Here is a 16,547-nt window from a genome sequence, read left to right as displayed (position 1 = left end):
GGAAAATGCAAGCATCAACATACCCCAGAAGGAATTCCCCAGTTTGTCCTCTCCTTAGTACAAGTCCCTAGAGTGAAGGTGAGACAAAAATGAGAAGCCGATATGACCAGTGATTACTCATCTTTCTCATCTTAGAAAGATTATCTATTACGAGATAAATGCAAATAGCAGCTTTTTTTTTTTTTTACAGTAATGAAATATAAAGAGAAAGTACAAACTGTTAAACCAAAAAAAGTCATTTATCTCCTCTTATACATCATTAAATGGCTAAGTTCACCATCAATCCTGGATAATGACTTTCTCATTTCTTTTGCCAGCAGAAATCATGTCCCATTTCTGGATGGATTATCGATAAGAGTCCTGGTTATAAGGAAAATAATTGCTTCTTCCATTTCTTTACACAAGGTTAAGAAAGGACTAAACTCTCACAGAAATAAAATAATTTTCATCAGATTTCATGTAGAGGTTTTTTTTTTTTTTACAGTAGCAATTTGAATTAGGCAAGCTACTGATACTGTGATAGGAAGTTGATTTGATCTGTTCTTCACCAGCCTCGGAAAGTTGCGGTGATTTACTGACACGGATGTTTAACTCTTGCGTTCTTGCTTATTATTTCAATAAAATCTTGACACTTGAGCCCGTTACCTCAGGGCAGAGCCAATTTCACCAAGGAATTGGAGAGAAACATCTGGCTCAGTTTCTTAAGCTTTCTCTTTCACCCTTTTGTCCTTAATAAGGCCAACAGAACCAGTTTATATAAAAAGTACAGGCCTATACTACCTAAAAGGTTAAAAAAAATCACCTTGATGAGGTGCCCATTCCAAATTCCTATTAATTGCTGAAGGCTCATGTTTTGCACTGACCTTTTACACTCAACTTCCACCCTTCAAAATCCCCACAAGAAGTCTGCCTTGCTGTGGAAGAGGAAGAACGTCACATGAGAGTGGAGGATCCTGTTGGCAAGCATGTGCTCCTACAGGGCTACATACTGCAGTGCTCCCCTCACTTGCAACCCTCTCTCTAAGCCCCTCCACTGTAGGCAGACCAGCAATCCAGAGCAGAAAAAAGGTCAGTGCTACCCTGCAGCACAGGTGAGCTAGACACCACATTATGGAAACATCACGTACGTTCCTTTTGAATAAATGCAGGAATTGACATCCTAGTCTATACAATTTCCATACAAAGCTGACATCTATCAACTTTTTGCACTTTATCACTGAGATGTTTCATCCTTAGAAAAGATGAGAAACATACTTTATGACACCGCAATACGCTTGTTATTTTCAGTTTTCTCTCCAGATCTGTATCTTGCAGAATCACTGAAAGAAACATTCATTTTGAAAACTTACCTGCACAGCAGGTGCTTCAAGAGTGCAGACTGGACTTGGATCTTCCAGCAGGCCCTTTTTGAACATCATATGCAGACGAGATAAGGCTTCGCTGAAGAATAAGACAAGCCGTTTTAAGGGAATCATTATAATGCATCAACATGGAAATAAAACGTTAGGCCATGTTTTCCATTTCCCCTTATGTTTTTTGTTAATTGGAATATTTGCCAAGTCAGCTAATGCAATGAAAAATACACAAGTCCCACGTGTATTCATATATATGAAGGTTTGAAGTTTGCACAGCACTCCTCAGCAAGCAAATAAGAAACACGGGTGCTTTTACCTAAAATACCTGTCCACATTCTGACAAATGTATAGGCAGCCCACTGTGTGCTGCAGAAACCCATCAGGAGGGGAGGCAGGGGACAACAGCTGTCTTGTAGCAAGGAAAATCTCAAAACTCTTTCTCATGGCATCAGCCATAGTTGATCTGTTTAGCAGAGACATAGAGAAAGAAACTCTTCAACTCTATAAAAGGCTCAATAAGTTCTTTTGCTGCAGAAAGAGGAAAACGCATATATTCCCAGTAAGTCAACAACAGCTCTTACTGTGAGCCATGACTTGTCCACTGACAGAAAACAGCTCCTCACAGTGGACGTTTTTGGGAACACACATGCTTAAAATGGGGGGGGGGGGGGGGGGGAGTGGAGGCCATGTAGGCCACAACAGAGTTAGAATTAATCATCTAACCTTTCGACCTGCACAAGCCAGGACAGGCATCACAATCTCACACACCTGCACTTGGTTTAGAGTTTAGGCTAGATTTGGCATAAGGCACTCATGCCTTTTACAAGCACCCAGGATTAAGAATATTTCTCAACTGTGGTGAGCAGCACTGCTGCTGTGTGAGGCACTGGAACAGGTTTCCCAGAAGCTGTGGATGCCCCATCCCTCAAAGTGTTTAAGGCCAGGCTGGAAGAGGCTTTGAGGATCCTGGTCTGGTGGGAGGTGTTCCTGCCCCTGGCAGGGGGGTGGAATTACATCATCCTTTAGGTCCCTTCCAAACCAAACCATTCTGTGAATCTGCAACAGTGGTAGCTCAGCATAAGGCAGCTAAGAAGTTCACCAGTATTTTGAACTCTACATTGTTGCTGCTACAGTGCTGTCCAGAGCCAGGTTTGATAAAGCCTCAGAACAGAATGTAAATATATCCTTCAGAATGTAAATTTAGTACAAGTCCGAGACTTTTTTTCTGGATTAAAAGCAGTTCAGAGGCACAAAAGAGCATTGAAAATTACAAGTGTTCCAGTCAAAATAGCCATCTGTGGTCCTCAGTGGCATCTCCCGATGGTACGCACACCGAGACGCATACTTAGAGAAGTCATCTACATTCAGATTTCACCATCTCTGGGCATTAATACTGTGCATTTTCTTTACCACCTTAAAAACACATGATGTGCTTAGCAGATGATGCCAGGAGAAAAAGAAAAATCACTCAGCTTCTCAGAACATCTGAATCCCCCACCTCACCCCAGTCGTACCAATACACTCATTTGCATGTCACCAGTAGCATTATCTTCCTGCATTAACCCTAAGCCCAAAAAGGAAAATATCTGCATGAATTCTCCACTATAAAAAGTGATTATAAAATAGAATAAGTTATTCCATCTCTAAACTTTACTTCCCTTGGGAAACAGATTAAAGTGATGGATAGGATGTGACCTTCAATTTATTAATGATTTAGCACAGTCAGCTGTGATTACTTGTACAGAGACAAGAGCAGCTGACTTCACACCAGGAACCCTGCTCACAAACTGCTTCCACTTTCCTCTGCAATACACATATCCTTACTTTAAACTAGACCATAATTCATTCAAAGATATCAAACTTGGTATGTCAAAAACTCATTCAACTGAGCAGCTCAGTTTTAGAGCACTTGCATGTTTAAATGGCTGCAGCATCACAAGGCTCAAAGCTTTTTACTTATGTATTGATGCTTCAAGTTCTGTTGGACTTGTATTCTACATAATTGGCTTGCAGAGTATTACCAGAAAAGAAAGTAAGCTTTGTCAAACATGCAAATGTATGTGAAGGACAGGGTAGAACATTTTGGCTAATCACGGTGAAGAAAATTTATAACCATTTTCAAAAGCAGCTAGAAACAGCTGACATTATTATTATTTTTAATTCAAAACTCACACCAAGTTCAGTCATTTGGAAAAATCATCTTAGTGTAACTGCCCTACCAACACCATTTAGCATGCTCCTTTCCCTTTCTTCCTCTGGTTGAAAGTAATTACATCAAGTAATTACATACAATTAAATGTATTCTTTTCAATGCTCTTCCTTAGTTCCTTTTTTGAATTTGCTATGATTACTGCAAGCTTTCTTTTACTAATCAACTTGCACTTTTCAAACAATTTTGCATGCATTTCATGTATCAAGAGGAACAATACAAAATTTTGTTGCTCTTGCAGAATGGTCACTTTGGTCATCACTCTTTAGATTGGAAGCAAACCAACTAAAAAGCTACTTAGATACTAATCTTTCAACTGTTTTGTTTATTCTAAACAGTATTTGGACAAGAACCTTTCAAGGAGTAGGATATTTATAGTCTTCCCTGACAGAAGGTTATTGCACATTAGAAGTTTGTCCTGCCTGACAAGGGTCTTGTAATAGGGTCCATGCAGTAGAAAGAATGAAATAGTCAAACTGCAGTGCAAAATGGATTTTCTTCCTTTTACTGCAGGTTAGCATCTACATGAAACACTAACTACAATGGAACTTCACAAGCTACAGTATTGTAAAACAAATAATTCACTTGAGACAGGAACATAAAAAACACATAGCATTCTCCAGAAGAACACAGTCCATCTCTGCTACATTGAATTAAGTCTTGCAGTAAAGACTACCTTTTGCTATGTTCTTAAGCCTGAATGTGACTTATGGTCTAGAAATACCACAATGCAAACAACAATAAACGCTCATAAGTCAACATAAACACACAAAAGGCAGGATCTCCCTCCATTACCAAATCATCATTGTGTATATCTTCCTAGTCCCCTGCATTCTAGGAACACAAATCCTTTCCAGCCACCATTAAGTGATGTGTTACTGACATCTTTCTATCGCCAAGACACTCAAAGTATGCTACAGCCTCAACTATGATAGTTATAAGTCCCATTCCTATTTTTCAGAGGTTGCCTGTCCAAATTCCATTAAAACTAAATAGTAGCTGCTGAACAACCTGAAATGCATAGAGATTAATATAAATGCTAACAAACCTTCTCTTTTTGGCTTCTTTCAAGACTATCACAATTGTTTTCACTCCTTTCAGCAAGTAGATTGCTACAAAAAAAAAAAAAAGAAGAAAAAAAGGAACCTATAGAGCTGGAAGACATCCACTCCTCTGGATACATCCATATTGTAAGCACATAATGTCATGGCCTAATTTTCTTAAGTGTGCTCCAGCAGCATAAGACAACAATTCAGGACTTCATTCCTTTTTAAAGCTTAACAAACAAACCGTCCAAAGACACCAATATGCCTTAAGCTGGGCCAGTCCCCTCTAAAATAACCACAATTAAAAATACCTAATGAACAAAGTAAGTCTGATGGAGCTTGCTTCTATAGATAGCAGGCTGATGAGCTGCACCCAAAATGCTGCATCTAATAGTTGTATCACGACAATGGAAGCTCACCTGCTTGACTGACTGCTGAAACAAAAGGGAAGGCTGGTAACAGAGGCTGTAATTAGAGAGAAGAAGGTATTAGAATCAGCTGGGAGCTCTGATAGATGGTAACTCCCCATCTGAGCTCATGCTCCTAAAGTATTTGTTACTTGATTTGTTCTAAATCTTTTTTTTTTTTTTCACTGTTCTGAGAAGAGTTATTTTCAGATCAGAAACAGCCACTGGCGCTGCATTGTAGAAAACCAGATGCTGTTATTTATAGGTGGGGTGTGTTTTTGATTGTATTGTAATTTTGAACACACAATAAAACTAAAACTAAAAAAAAAAACACATGGGGAGAGCAGCTGTGGCATGGGTTCAGGTTTGGGTCACTGCGAATGACTTAGGGAAACCACTGAAGTATTGCAAACAATCATAAATTGTCTGCTAAAACAAAGGTGTGCTGTTCCTCCATTCCCAGGCTCATATAACCCAGAAAACTGCCCATTCCATTCCTATCGGAGGATGGTCCTTTCTTGGAGTCAGTCCAGTAATGACTGTATCAGAATCAGAAATAAGACACTATGAAAATAAGTATCAATTAAAGGAATAGTATTGCTTTATATAATGTACTGGCAACTTAATTTAGCTGTATCTTCTAATGCACACAGACATATCAGCAGCATGTAGTTCATTTTTTGGCCATTTTTTCTCTGGAAATAGTTCTATATCTTCAGCAGCTGACATAATGTTTAGATCCTACAGATGCCAGAAAATAAGTAAAATGGATGATGATAATATATTCATTTTTTCCTCTGCACTTCCCTAGATGTTTTTAGGTTTTAATTTTAATTTGGTGAGGGCAGTCTTGGAGATGAAGGACAACAGCTGATCTTAATAGCTTGATTTTTCAAAAACTGGAAAATTAGAAAGAGATCTCTCATAAAAAATATCTAATATTATTATTATTATTTCCCTCTTTTGGGAAATGGACTCCTATGTCTGCTGTGTGATTTCCTGAGACAGCTGTTTTCTGTGCTGTAATACTTGACAAATGAAAAGTCCTGCACCTAGGAAGAAATAACCCCTTGCAATAAAAGCATAGTCTAGAATATCCAGTTTTAGGTCTCCCGGTTCATGACAGACATCAACAAACCAAAGCAAATTTAGCAGAGGTACAACAAGATGCTTAGGAGGCTGGAGCACTGTCTCTGTGGAGAGACACAGAGGAACGCGGCTTGTTCAGTCTGGAGAAAAGACAACTTCTGAGGGATTGAACACCAGCTTCCCAATACCTGTAAAGAGATCTTCAGGAAGACAGAGCCAGGCTATTTGCAGTGTTTCATGGCAGTAGGGTGAAAGGAAACATATCGCTGATGATATTAATTCTAGAATACACACTTCTGTGGGATGCAAAAGGAATTAATCACATTTCCTCAGGTTTTATTGAAGAGATAGGAAACCTTTGCATGACTTCATAATCTGTCAAGCATTTCAAAATGCCGTATCAAGGATTTTTTTCTGCCTTGTCCCCTAACCTCCACTATGTAAAGTCTGTCCATAGGTGAAGATACGATCCACAATTATTGCACATATCTCACAGTAGTATAAACTATGAATTTCTATCAAAATAATTGTTCTTCATAGTCATGTCATAATTACTCAGTACAATATTTGCAAAAACATGTTTTAGGAATCATTCATCAGAACAGTTTCTCAGCAGAGTTTTACCTAGATGGTCTGATTTCTTATAACTGTTTCTGTTTGGGGAGGAAATAAACTTTGAGGTCTCCAGGATTAGCCTGCAAATTATTATTTTCAGTTTCAGGTCCTGGCTTGCTCTTGATACACTATGTTTTCCATGAAGGAGCATTTCCTTTGCTAGCCATCAGCCTGAAAGAGTTAAAATGTGAACTGTAACCTGTGAGAAGAAAGAAGAACCATTTTAAAGCTCAGAGGCTCCATGACCCTTTCTCTCACACCCTGAGTTTGGCAGGACAAATATAGGTTTACTTTTGGTTTGCTTGTTAAACCAGGGTCATGTCCACTAAGTCTGGAGAATCACTTATCTGAGATCAAGTCACAACACAGCGGAATCAGAACTAGCAGAAGGAACACACAAGTAGAGACTTTTCATCATATGGATTTAAACAGCTATGTGATAGCAATAGGAGAGGCCAAGGAAGAGCAAATCTATTGTTTTTTACCTACCTGCTACAACTGCAAACAGCTAGACCAATTGGGTGAAGCGAATGTAAAAGACTGTAGCATGCATCCTCTCTCTTGCATTTCAAAAGTCTGTAATAAAAGAGGATTCTTTGACCAGACATCTAAAATCATCTCTTTGCAGGCAGGAAGCATAAACGGGGCTTAAGTGGAACAGCACATACAAAGGCACAATGGAAGAGAGGATTTTATCAAAGACAAGTATCTCTTAAACAGATGTCCAAAACTCTGCTGTGGATAATTTTATTTTTATTTTTTGTATAATACTGGTTTTTGTGTATGCCATATGCATATTATGTCATAATTGGTAGCTACTCTGTAATTAATATATGTAGGCCCATAATTATAAGGTTGCATTGATGCAGTGCCAGAAACTTAAACCAAGATGGGGAAAAAAAAGTCACAGACTGTTAAAAAGCAAAAGACTACTTTATGGAATCTTTAGTTTTAAAAATAAAAATAAAAATAAAATAATAATTTAAAAAAAGATTATTTTTCAATCTTCATAAAAGACAATGAGTTTTGAGTCGTGACTTTTGGATGCTTATGAGAAGCAAGGCTCTTCTACACTTGATTAGACGCTTACAGCTAGTGTTGCCTCAACTGCACTAGTAAATAAAAATGGACCAGGATCTACCTGGCAACATATGGATCATGTGTGTATAGTTAAATTCTCCTGTTTTCCAAAACAGAGAGGTTGTGGTCAAAATACCTGTTCCTGTTAGTCCCTAGCTCATGCTAATCCTCAAACTGAGACTGGGAATTGTCTGGGAGTTTTCTGATTGTCAGGAAGCAAGGCCATGCCAAGAACTGTACTTATAACTTAGCAACTGCAGGAAACAACCCAACACCATGCCTCTGCACTATTTATTTTACCACTAAGAAACAGCTGAAATGTGTAAAGGCACAATAATGAAAGGAGTATACACCATTTTCAGAGTCTTGCTTGAGGAAAAACAAAATATATATATAAATCTTGTAGCCTACATAATCAGGCCAGGCCTGTGAATGTCTCACTGAATCAGTGGGTCTGGGCAGAAGGGGTCAAAGATCATATCATCTTAATTTGAATTGAACCATGTTGGCATAATGATAATGATCCGGAAAATATTATTCTTAATCTGCTCTGATAATGCAAAGAAAACAATAGAGATCAGTATGAATGTGGAACTTTCCTATGCAGATATCCATCCTTTTACAGAAAACGGTATCTTATTTCTTCCTGTGCTATATTATTCTGATGTTCAGTTTTGTCTTCTCTCCTGTTAATATGCTTATCTCTTACCTGTTATCAATGGATACTCTGAAACCTGGTTCTCCTTTAATTGATTTCTATTGAACTTCTTTACAAACTTTCCACAATGCCAAACATACTATGTTATAAATTACCAATTGAGAAACACAAAATATGTTTATAGTGTCAGACAGCATCTTCCTTAAGCCATAAATACAAAATACGTTAAAAAAATTCTAAGCAACCATTTTGTCACCTACATGAAAATAGCAGCAGAAATTGACTCCTGTGGGACTTCACAAAATCTAGAAAATTCTGCGTTTCCAGTCAAGACACTGTATATCATGCAACATAGAAGCTGTGCACAAGGTACCTCTGGGGAGCTATTAGCTAACACTCTCTGAGCTGCTTTGTCTAAAAGTTATTCTCATACAAGCCTGAAGAATTCATGCCCATCAAGTAAGCTGATGCATGTTGAACATCTCAGATGGTGGCAGTCAACAGGAAAAAAATGTTATTGAGAGGCACAAGAGATTTTTGCCAAGGTATTGCACAGAACTAGAGTGAGAGTGGAACCTGGCCTCCTTTGAGACTTGGCCAGCCTCCCCAGCACCACCTGTGGCCTGAATCCTGGGAAGCTGCTGCCCCAGCTTACATTGCTATGATCAGACAAACTCAGAGCAGCCCAAGCCTGGGATGTGGGCAACCCCATGCCTTGTTTTACTGTTGGAGCCTGGTGCTCTCTGCCTGTTTACACAAACCCTCAGCTGGATGTAATGTACAGAGTCCAGCCCCTCAGGAAACTCTTTAATGCTTTTAGCTTCTGCACAACAGCATACCAGCATTCCCACCTCAGCAAAGCAGCTGGATAGGACATGGGCCTTGGAAAGAAAAATGTAGAAGCTGTCACAGATGTCTGTGATAGCAGGGGCGCAACACTGATCTTAAAAGATGCAGAGCGCTACGTTGCAGAGCATGTAGTTGAGAGTAAAACTCCTGAATTCCAGGTGTCTCCTGTCTAGCAGATGTTTCCTTTTCTCTTACTGTTATAAGAGGCACTGGTTTGTATAAATTAGTAAGTATTTATCATAGCGGCAATTTTCACCCAGCTGAAATCCCATTCTATCAAATACCTTCTCCTGTGGTCACATAAATACTTAATTGGTGTGAAGTAGACTTGGGGAGAGCTGTTCTGAGTTATTCCTTATGCTTTCTAGGACAATATTAATCATGAGACTCATGGCTGCTCAGTGCTGGCAGATGCAGTTAAAATAATAACCATGGAAAAGGAGAGGAAAACGTAGGGCTGAATGTGCAGGTGTGGGACAGTGCCCAAGCCAAGGAAGGCATTGGAAGGAAATATTAGAGTTTCTTTGAAAACATGGCCTTTAATATCTTTTTTTTCAGCCCTCCTACAGATAGGAAAGTTTGCGCCAGTGTTGTCCTGCCAGCTCTGCCGCATCTGTGTAGTCCTCTTCTCCCAGGGTCCTCTGGCTACTCCAGGACCCATGCCTGCACTGGTTTTGAGAAGAAAAAAAATCTGTCTCTGTGCATGCAGCTCACCAGGTGCTAGACTGATGAAGTCTGAAATATACCTAAGGTTCACCAGGAAACCACAGCGTTCTTTCTGTTCCTGACACCTGTCTCAAAATCTGCATCTCGGACAAAAGCAGTGGTGGCCAAATGACAAGTGCCTCGTATTGAAACAAACAGCTATTGAGGCTAGATGTCAGTGAGCATTCCCTCTACCCCATACTTTACCGTGGGTTGGCACACTTTATTTCTCCAGTACTGAAAAAAGAATACAAATGAAAGTCAGAGTAAAGTTCAGCTACCCAAGCTCCATTCCTCGTTTGCCTCCCATTCTCATCTGCTGCTCTCTTCTGCTAGCACAGGCTCCTTGCTGCAGTGTAAACGGTTTCCCCATTGTGAGCCCTTTCCTACAGAATGGTCCGTCAACACCACGATTAACTGATGTATGTTACTGCCATCCATGCTGTGCTCTTCCTGCCCCTGTGAAGTTAGCTTAACTCTTAGCTTAACTCTTCTTAACTCTTAGCTTAACTCTTCTAGGTTTATTCTGTTTTTCCAATATTTTCTTCAGAAGATGAATGCATGTGTATAGTACTTTTATGCACAGTCATCTTTTTATTCATTTCCATTTGATTGTTTCATGAGTTATGGCCAAAGAGGAAATTAATTTATATTCTTTGTTTTTTCTCAAATTTTCTTTCACCTGATTTCTCAAATACTTTACTATTCTGACATTCTGGGATGGTGGTAAATGTCTGGCAAACTCATACTCCTAAAGTGTCAGCTGATCTCTAAAGAGGTGGCTCTGGTCCTCACTCTGTTACAACAGATGCGTGATTTGTTCTTGCCGTTGTTTACTGTGCTAGTATTATGATATCATTATGACACTGTCTTTACCTCCGGTATTAATTTGACCTAGTGAAAAATAAATCTCTTTTTTGAAATATCCAGAATTAAGTTAAATTTTAAAATGCCAAGAAATTCTGCATTTTTTTTATTAGACTGACCAAAAAGTAGATGTCTTCAGAATAAAAAGTATCTTCTAATCATTACTATTTTTATAAGGATTATTTTTCAGATTAGATTTCTATTGCTGCAATATGTGATTTAGTTATATTTTTTAACCTTACCTGGGGACATTAGGATGAAATGTAAAATATATGGTAGTACACTACCATAATCTCTCAAATATTTCATATATTTCTGGATATTTTACAGTCAGTTTTATTTACACTATTCTACGTGAATCTGTTTAGGTATGTGAAGCCCCTATCGGTTATTAAGTTTACTTAGCAGAAAAGAACCTGGTGCTGTTTATACTGGCCAGTGGATGTCACTGTTACAATACAAATCTGACTAAAAATGGCTGTGTGTAATGTCGTATAGTGCCATCAATGAATCAAAAAAAAAAAAAGTTTCTTTGTAAACTGTCATGCTGTTAATCCCTTAAGTAGGAGGGAAGAAGGTAAGTAGATAAATAAAATAATAAATAAATTTTAAAAAATAAATAAATAAAAAATCCCTGTGTGTGTTAGGGCACAGTGGACTAAAAAGTAGAATCAACACGAGGTAGCAGACTAAGATGTCTTCTTGACAGCTTTTTGCTGCCTTTTGTCAGTCAACTACCAGCCACAAAACTCATGGCTTTAGTTCTTCATTACTGTTGGAATGCTAGTATAAACAGAATGATTGCTTAGGTTTGTGCCAAATCTATGCCATATACACACACGCCCACACAGACTATGTATATATACACACACATATGTGTATATATTTAAAATGTGTGTATGTTTTTGTCTCAGCTGCCATGCATGACTTAAAAAGTGTTGCTGTTAGAGATGGAGAGATGGCAGAGGGGTGAGAAAAAAGTATGACTTGCAGGGGGCTCTGAAGATTACTTGACATCTATCTCCCCTGAAGAATCTTAAATCGCAACTCAGTCCCCTGACAGAGTACATACAGCATTGTAAAGACTGTTCCGCTAGTGTGACTCTTTTCCTGGAAAAAGCAGTGAGAAATATGCATATGTGTATTTGTACATATGTATTTGTGTAAGAAAAGAGCTCAACTTCTCGCCAATCTGCAGGTGTTCCCTGAGCAATCCTTTCCACTCCATGCTGCCCAGAACCATCCAGGTGGTTCTTAACAACTTTTGTTGACTATGGGTTTTGCAGCTATAAGGCTTCCCAGGTAAAGTTCTAAGCCGATGTAGAATTGAGCTTTGTTCGACTTATAAGACAGCAGAAACATGGAAAAACATGGGGCTTTTAATTTAGGGCAATACCCACTTAAATTCAAGGTGCTGACAATGTGCCCTACATCTCTTAAAATGTCCAATTTGTAGTGATGCTGCTGCCTCACCACAAGCATCTCATCACTTTTCTTCTTATGTTCCAGCACCTCTTGCTTTAGTCACGCCTGCTTACATGTCTTAATCAAGTTAGAAAAACAGGTTTTGCTACTAACCTGGTAAAAAAATAAAAATATAAAAAAATAAAATCCTGAAGTAGTTAAAAATATGATACTGCTTTTTTGAATCTTAAAATAGAGGGCATAATAGCTGAATCCTACCTACCTACTGGCTTTTCTGATGCAAATCCAGGCTGGGGGGGAGAAAAATGTTTGCCAGGTAAGCCTCTCTGTCTCTACACGCATGTTGTATTGGGGACATATTCTGGAATATTCTTCTCCTACAATATTTTGGGAAACTGAAGAATTAGGTTCAAGAGACACTGTATAAGCTTCCTAACACAATCTTGTTGGAATATGACCTCTTTATACTTCTAAAGGAGTAAGGAAGAGAAGAATGCTTCAGTATTCATTTTAAATATTATACTACTGTTCTTAAGGCTCTGAGTGCACATCATAAAGCCATTGAGTGCTTCTGCTGTGTGCTGACAGCATGTGCTTTTGAGATATGCACAGAAACAAGAAGTGTGTGGCAGACTGAGGTGAGCTGGCATTTTCATTCTGAGAAACTGCAGTGCTTGGATTTGGGCAGTGAGGAGCTACAGAAGTACTGTGTAGCTGTTGTGTTCACTTGGTAGGGGGAAATATCTACTGATTTCAAGTGCAAAGTGTTTGTATATATTTCAAAGACAAGGTTACAATGAGCATGTGGAAACAACTTGCAGATTTCGCCTCGGGTGCTTTGAGACTGACAAACATTTTTTCTGATCTTGACAGTTTGCTTCAAATGTGAAGTTCTAAATGATGCTGAAATAAGATACAATACAGACAGTTCACCTTACTTCTGCAGCAATAATAATTTGCAGCAGAAATATTCAGGGACAATGTTTGCTTAAAGAGCAATACAAACAGTTGAGCACAGCTGAGCAGGCTATTGAGACAGCAATTTAGAACGTGAAAGCAAAATGCAGTATGCAAGCAAGAAATAGGTATGCGCTGGTTTTTAATTTTCTTTTTTGATGATCTTGGAAATAGAATTGATTACTCTTCATGCACTACCAAGCATGTGTTTCTTAATAAAATGCGTGCAAATTAACTGAGTTTTCACAGAATCACAGAATTGTAGGGGTTGGAAGAGACCTCAAGAGATTGTCGGGTCCAACCCCCCTGCCAAAGCAGGTTCCCTAGAGCAGGCTGCCAAGATAGGCATCCAGACGGGCCTTGAATATCTCCAGAGAAGGAAACTCCACAACCTCCCTGGGCAGCCTCTTCCAGTGCTCCGTCACCCTCACCGTGAAGAAGTTCTTTCGCATGTTGGTGTGGGACTTCCTGGGCTCCATTTTGTGGCCATTGCCCCTTGTCCTGTCCCCACAAACCATTGAAAAGAGATTGTCCAAATCCCTTTGTCTCCCACACTTAAGATATTTGTAAACATTGATAAGATCCCCTCTCAGTCTTCTCTTCTCCAGGCCGAACAGACCCAGGTCTCTCAGCCTTTCCTCATAGGGAAGATGCTCCAGGCCCTGTATCATCCTTGTGGCCCTCCGCTGGACTCTTTCCAGGAGATCCCTGTTTTTTGTACCGGGTTAAAATGTTGTGTTGCTGAGGAGAGAACACTAGCCCTTGTCACCGTTTTTGTGATAAGTGGTTTCTTTGTTTTTCCTTCCTTCCTCCAGAGATCCCCAGCACCGGATGCTGCAGGAAGGAAAGAGGAGCTGTGCCAGCCTGCAGCCATCCCTAGGTGGTGCACACCAGCCTGAGCCCTGCTCTCCCAGCCTGGGGGGGATACATAGCTCCTAGCTCCCAGGGCTGGCTCAGGGGGAGGAGGGCAGAGCATCCTCGAGATTCAAAGAGCCCTGGACCATCGCTATTACTCAGAAAGCCAGAAACTCTTCCGAAGTATTTCCTGTGTAGGGAGTGGTGCCAGAGCTGCCCAGATAGTGATGTCATGCGTGCCTCAAGACAGTATCTCAGCTGGTCCTGAGCACTGCTTGCCACATCCTCTCAGGAAATACAAAATAAAAACCAGCCATAAACTGGCAGGTGGGCAAAGGCAGGGTGGAGAAAGGAAAACCCTGAGGTCTTTGATCTTTGAAACAACACCAGTGAAAGCAAAACCTGCTTCTTTACTACACAGCAGCTTTCCTTTATGCCTCCTGACAGGTTTTGCCCTTGCCAAGGAAGGAGTTGTGATTGTGATATCCATTCCAGTCTGGGAAAAATTCCACTCAAAATATCCTCCCTGCCCCGCAGGGCTTTTTGGCCCTTAACTCTTCGGCTCTTCTGGTCTGGGGCTTTCATGTGTGTTGCCATGTTTTCATGCCATGTTGCCATCACACAAGCAAATGCTGTGACAAAAGAGCTTTCATTTGTAAGAAGACCCTTAGGAAAACGTTTGCCAGGAAAGAACTATTCTAAGAAGTCTCTCTAGGTAAGACCAGAAACATGATAAAATGAGGTTCTGAAGGGCAAAGCACAAAAGAAAGTGGAGGAGAGAGAGTAAGGGGAAGGAAAGGAGTTCAGGTGGTCAGGGGTGTGCTTATAAAATACAAATGGAACCAGCACACAAAGATCCATACCAAGAGGAAAAGGCCAGTGGCCTTGCTGAGAAACTTGCATTTTGGCAGGGTGGAGGTGGGGCTTTGTCACACTTCACAGCCCTGACTTGACCTAGGCTGACTGACAGTGTGTCTTTCCCAACCACCAATGTTAAATTAATGGTTTAATTTAGTTTATATGGCCTTTATTCTCTACTGAACATTCATTTCTTCCCATGTAACACAATGGCATCATGTCAAAAGGTTTCAGCCTCAAACATGAACCAATCCACATTTTGATTGTCCATCACCTCTTGTCCAACCTTTGGCAGGGGGGTTGGCATGAAATGATCTTTGAGGTCCTTTCCAATCCAGGCCATTCTATGATTCTATCACTGGAGCTTCCATTTCCCTCCCAGTGGGGTGGCCGCCTTCCCTGCAGTGCCCAGGAGGGCAGGGCCAGGGGCCACATCTTGGAACTGCCGCATTTTACAGAAGATAGCCTGGAGCACACAGAAGATGCCCCGGAGCATGCAGAAGACATCCTGGAGTATGCAGGAGATGTCCCGGAACATGCAGAAGATGTCCTGGAGCACGTAGAAGACATGATGTAGCACGCGGAAGATGTCCTGGAGCACACAGAAGACATCCGAGAGCATGTAGGAGATGTGCTGGAGGATGTGGAAGACATTCTGGAGCACGCAGAAGATGTTCTGGAACATGCAGATGCCCCAGAGCAAGTAGAAGACATCCTGTAGCACGTGGAAGATGTCCTGGAGCACGCAGAAGACGTCCGAGAGCATGTAGGAGATGTCCCGGAGGATGCAGAAGACATTATGGAGCATGCAGAAGATGTTCTGGAACATGCAGAAGATGTTCCGGAGCACGTAGATGTCCTGGAGCACAGAGAGACCTGAGCAGTTGCCTAACAAAAGATCCAGAGAGCACAGTGGCTGGGGGAGTGGGGCTGGGGCAGCTTTAATCATCCCCAAAATGCAGGACGGTGATGTGCACCGTGCTGAATTCAGTGTTTGAGACAGTCTCTGGGCAAAACAACGCTTCTGAGGCTCCACTCTCTATTCCAGACATAGTATAACATAGTATAATAGTAACTAATTAATAGTAACTAATTAATAAATCAATAAATACAAACCAGCTAGTCAATATTCACACCGTGTGCAGCTGTGACGGTTTATACTAAAATGACTGCCTTTAACATGCACTGGCAGCATCTCCCTGGGACTGCAGAGGTGTGGGGGGGCCGGGGCTCCTCAGCAGCTAGAGCTGAGGCTGAAGCGGCACCGGGCAGTAAGGCTGGGTCTCCTCCAATGCAGCTCCACAGCCGGAGCTGGGCCCCAGCAGCCCTGGGGCCCAGCTCCCAAATCCCACCACCCTGCTCCCCATGGAGTGACCCACCGGCCTCCAATTTCCTCCTTCCCTTCCCCAACCAAGCCATGTCTCACCATTGAGCCGGCAATGGACAGAAACAGCCAGAAAACAAGGCTGTGCAGTGCAGTCCAGCAAACAGACGAGGCGTTTCCTCTCCCGGGTCGAGCCTGTCTTGCTCCAAAAGTCCCCAGCGCATGCAGTCTGTGGAACCCATACTTTT

General features: G+C 40.9%; 1 protein-coding gene across 34 annotated transcripts in view; it reads right to left on the bottom strand.

The window, feature by feature from the left end:
* The window catches only part of LOC310898830 (uncharacterized protein), a 56,568-nt gene extending 40,022 nt beyond the window's left edge, over nt 1-16,546 (bottom strand). For 5 of the 34 annotated variants that reach the window (XM_083834373.1, XM_083834372.1, XM_083834385.1 and 2 more), the window contains exons 1-3: nt 8,720-10,458; nt 7,211-7,297; nt 1,350-1,440 (exon numbers count right to left, since the gene is read on the bottom strand). In XM_083834373.1, the coding sequence (XP_083690499.1) occupies nt 1,350-1,440; nt 7,211-7,297; nt 8,720-8,805 (264 nt within the window). In that variant the 5' untranslated portion in view covers nt 8,806-10,458. The other 29 variants (XR_014583749.1, XR_014583750.1, XR_014583751.1 and 26 more) reach the window with 25 other exon arrangements.
* Nucleotide 16,547: the final 1 nt, after the last annotated feature.

The sequence above is a fragment of the Anser anser genome, assembly GCF_964211835.1.
Source record: "Anser anser genome assembly, chromosome: 4".
In the NCBI taxonomy this organism is placed as follows: Eukaryota; Metazoa; Chordata; class Aves; order Anseriformes; family Anatidae; genus Anser; species Anser anser.
The sequence above is the reverse complement of the archived record's forward strand: the minus strand, read 5'-3'. Positions and strand labels throughout refer to the sequence as shown.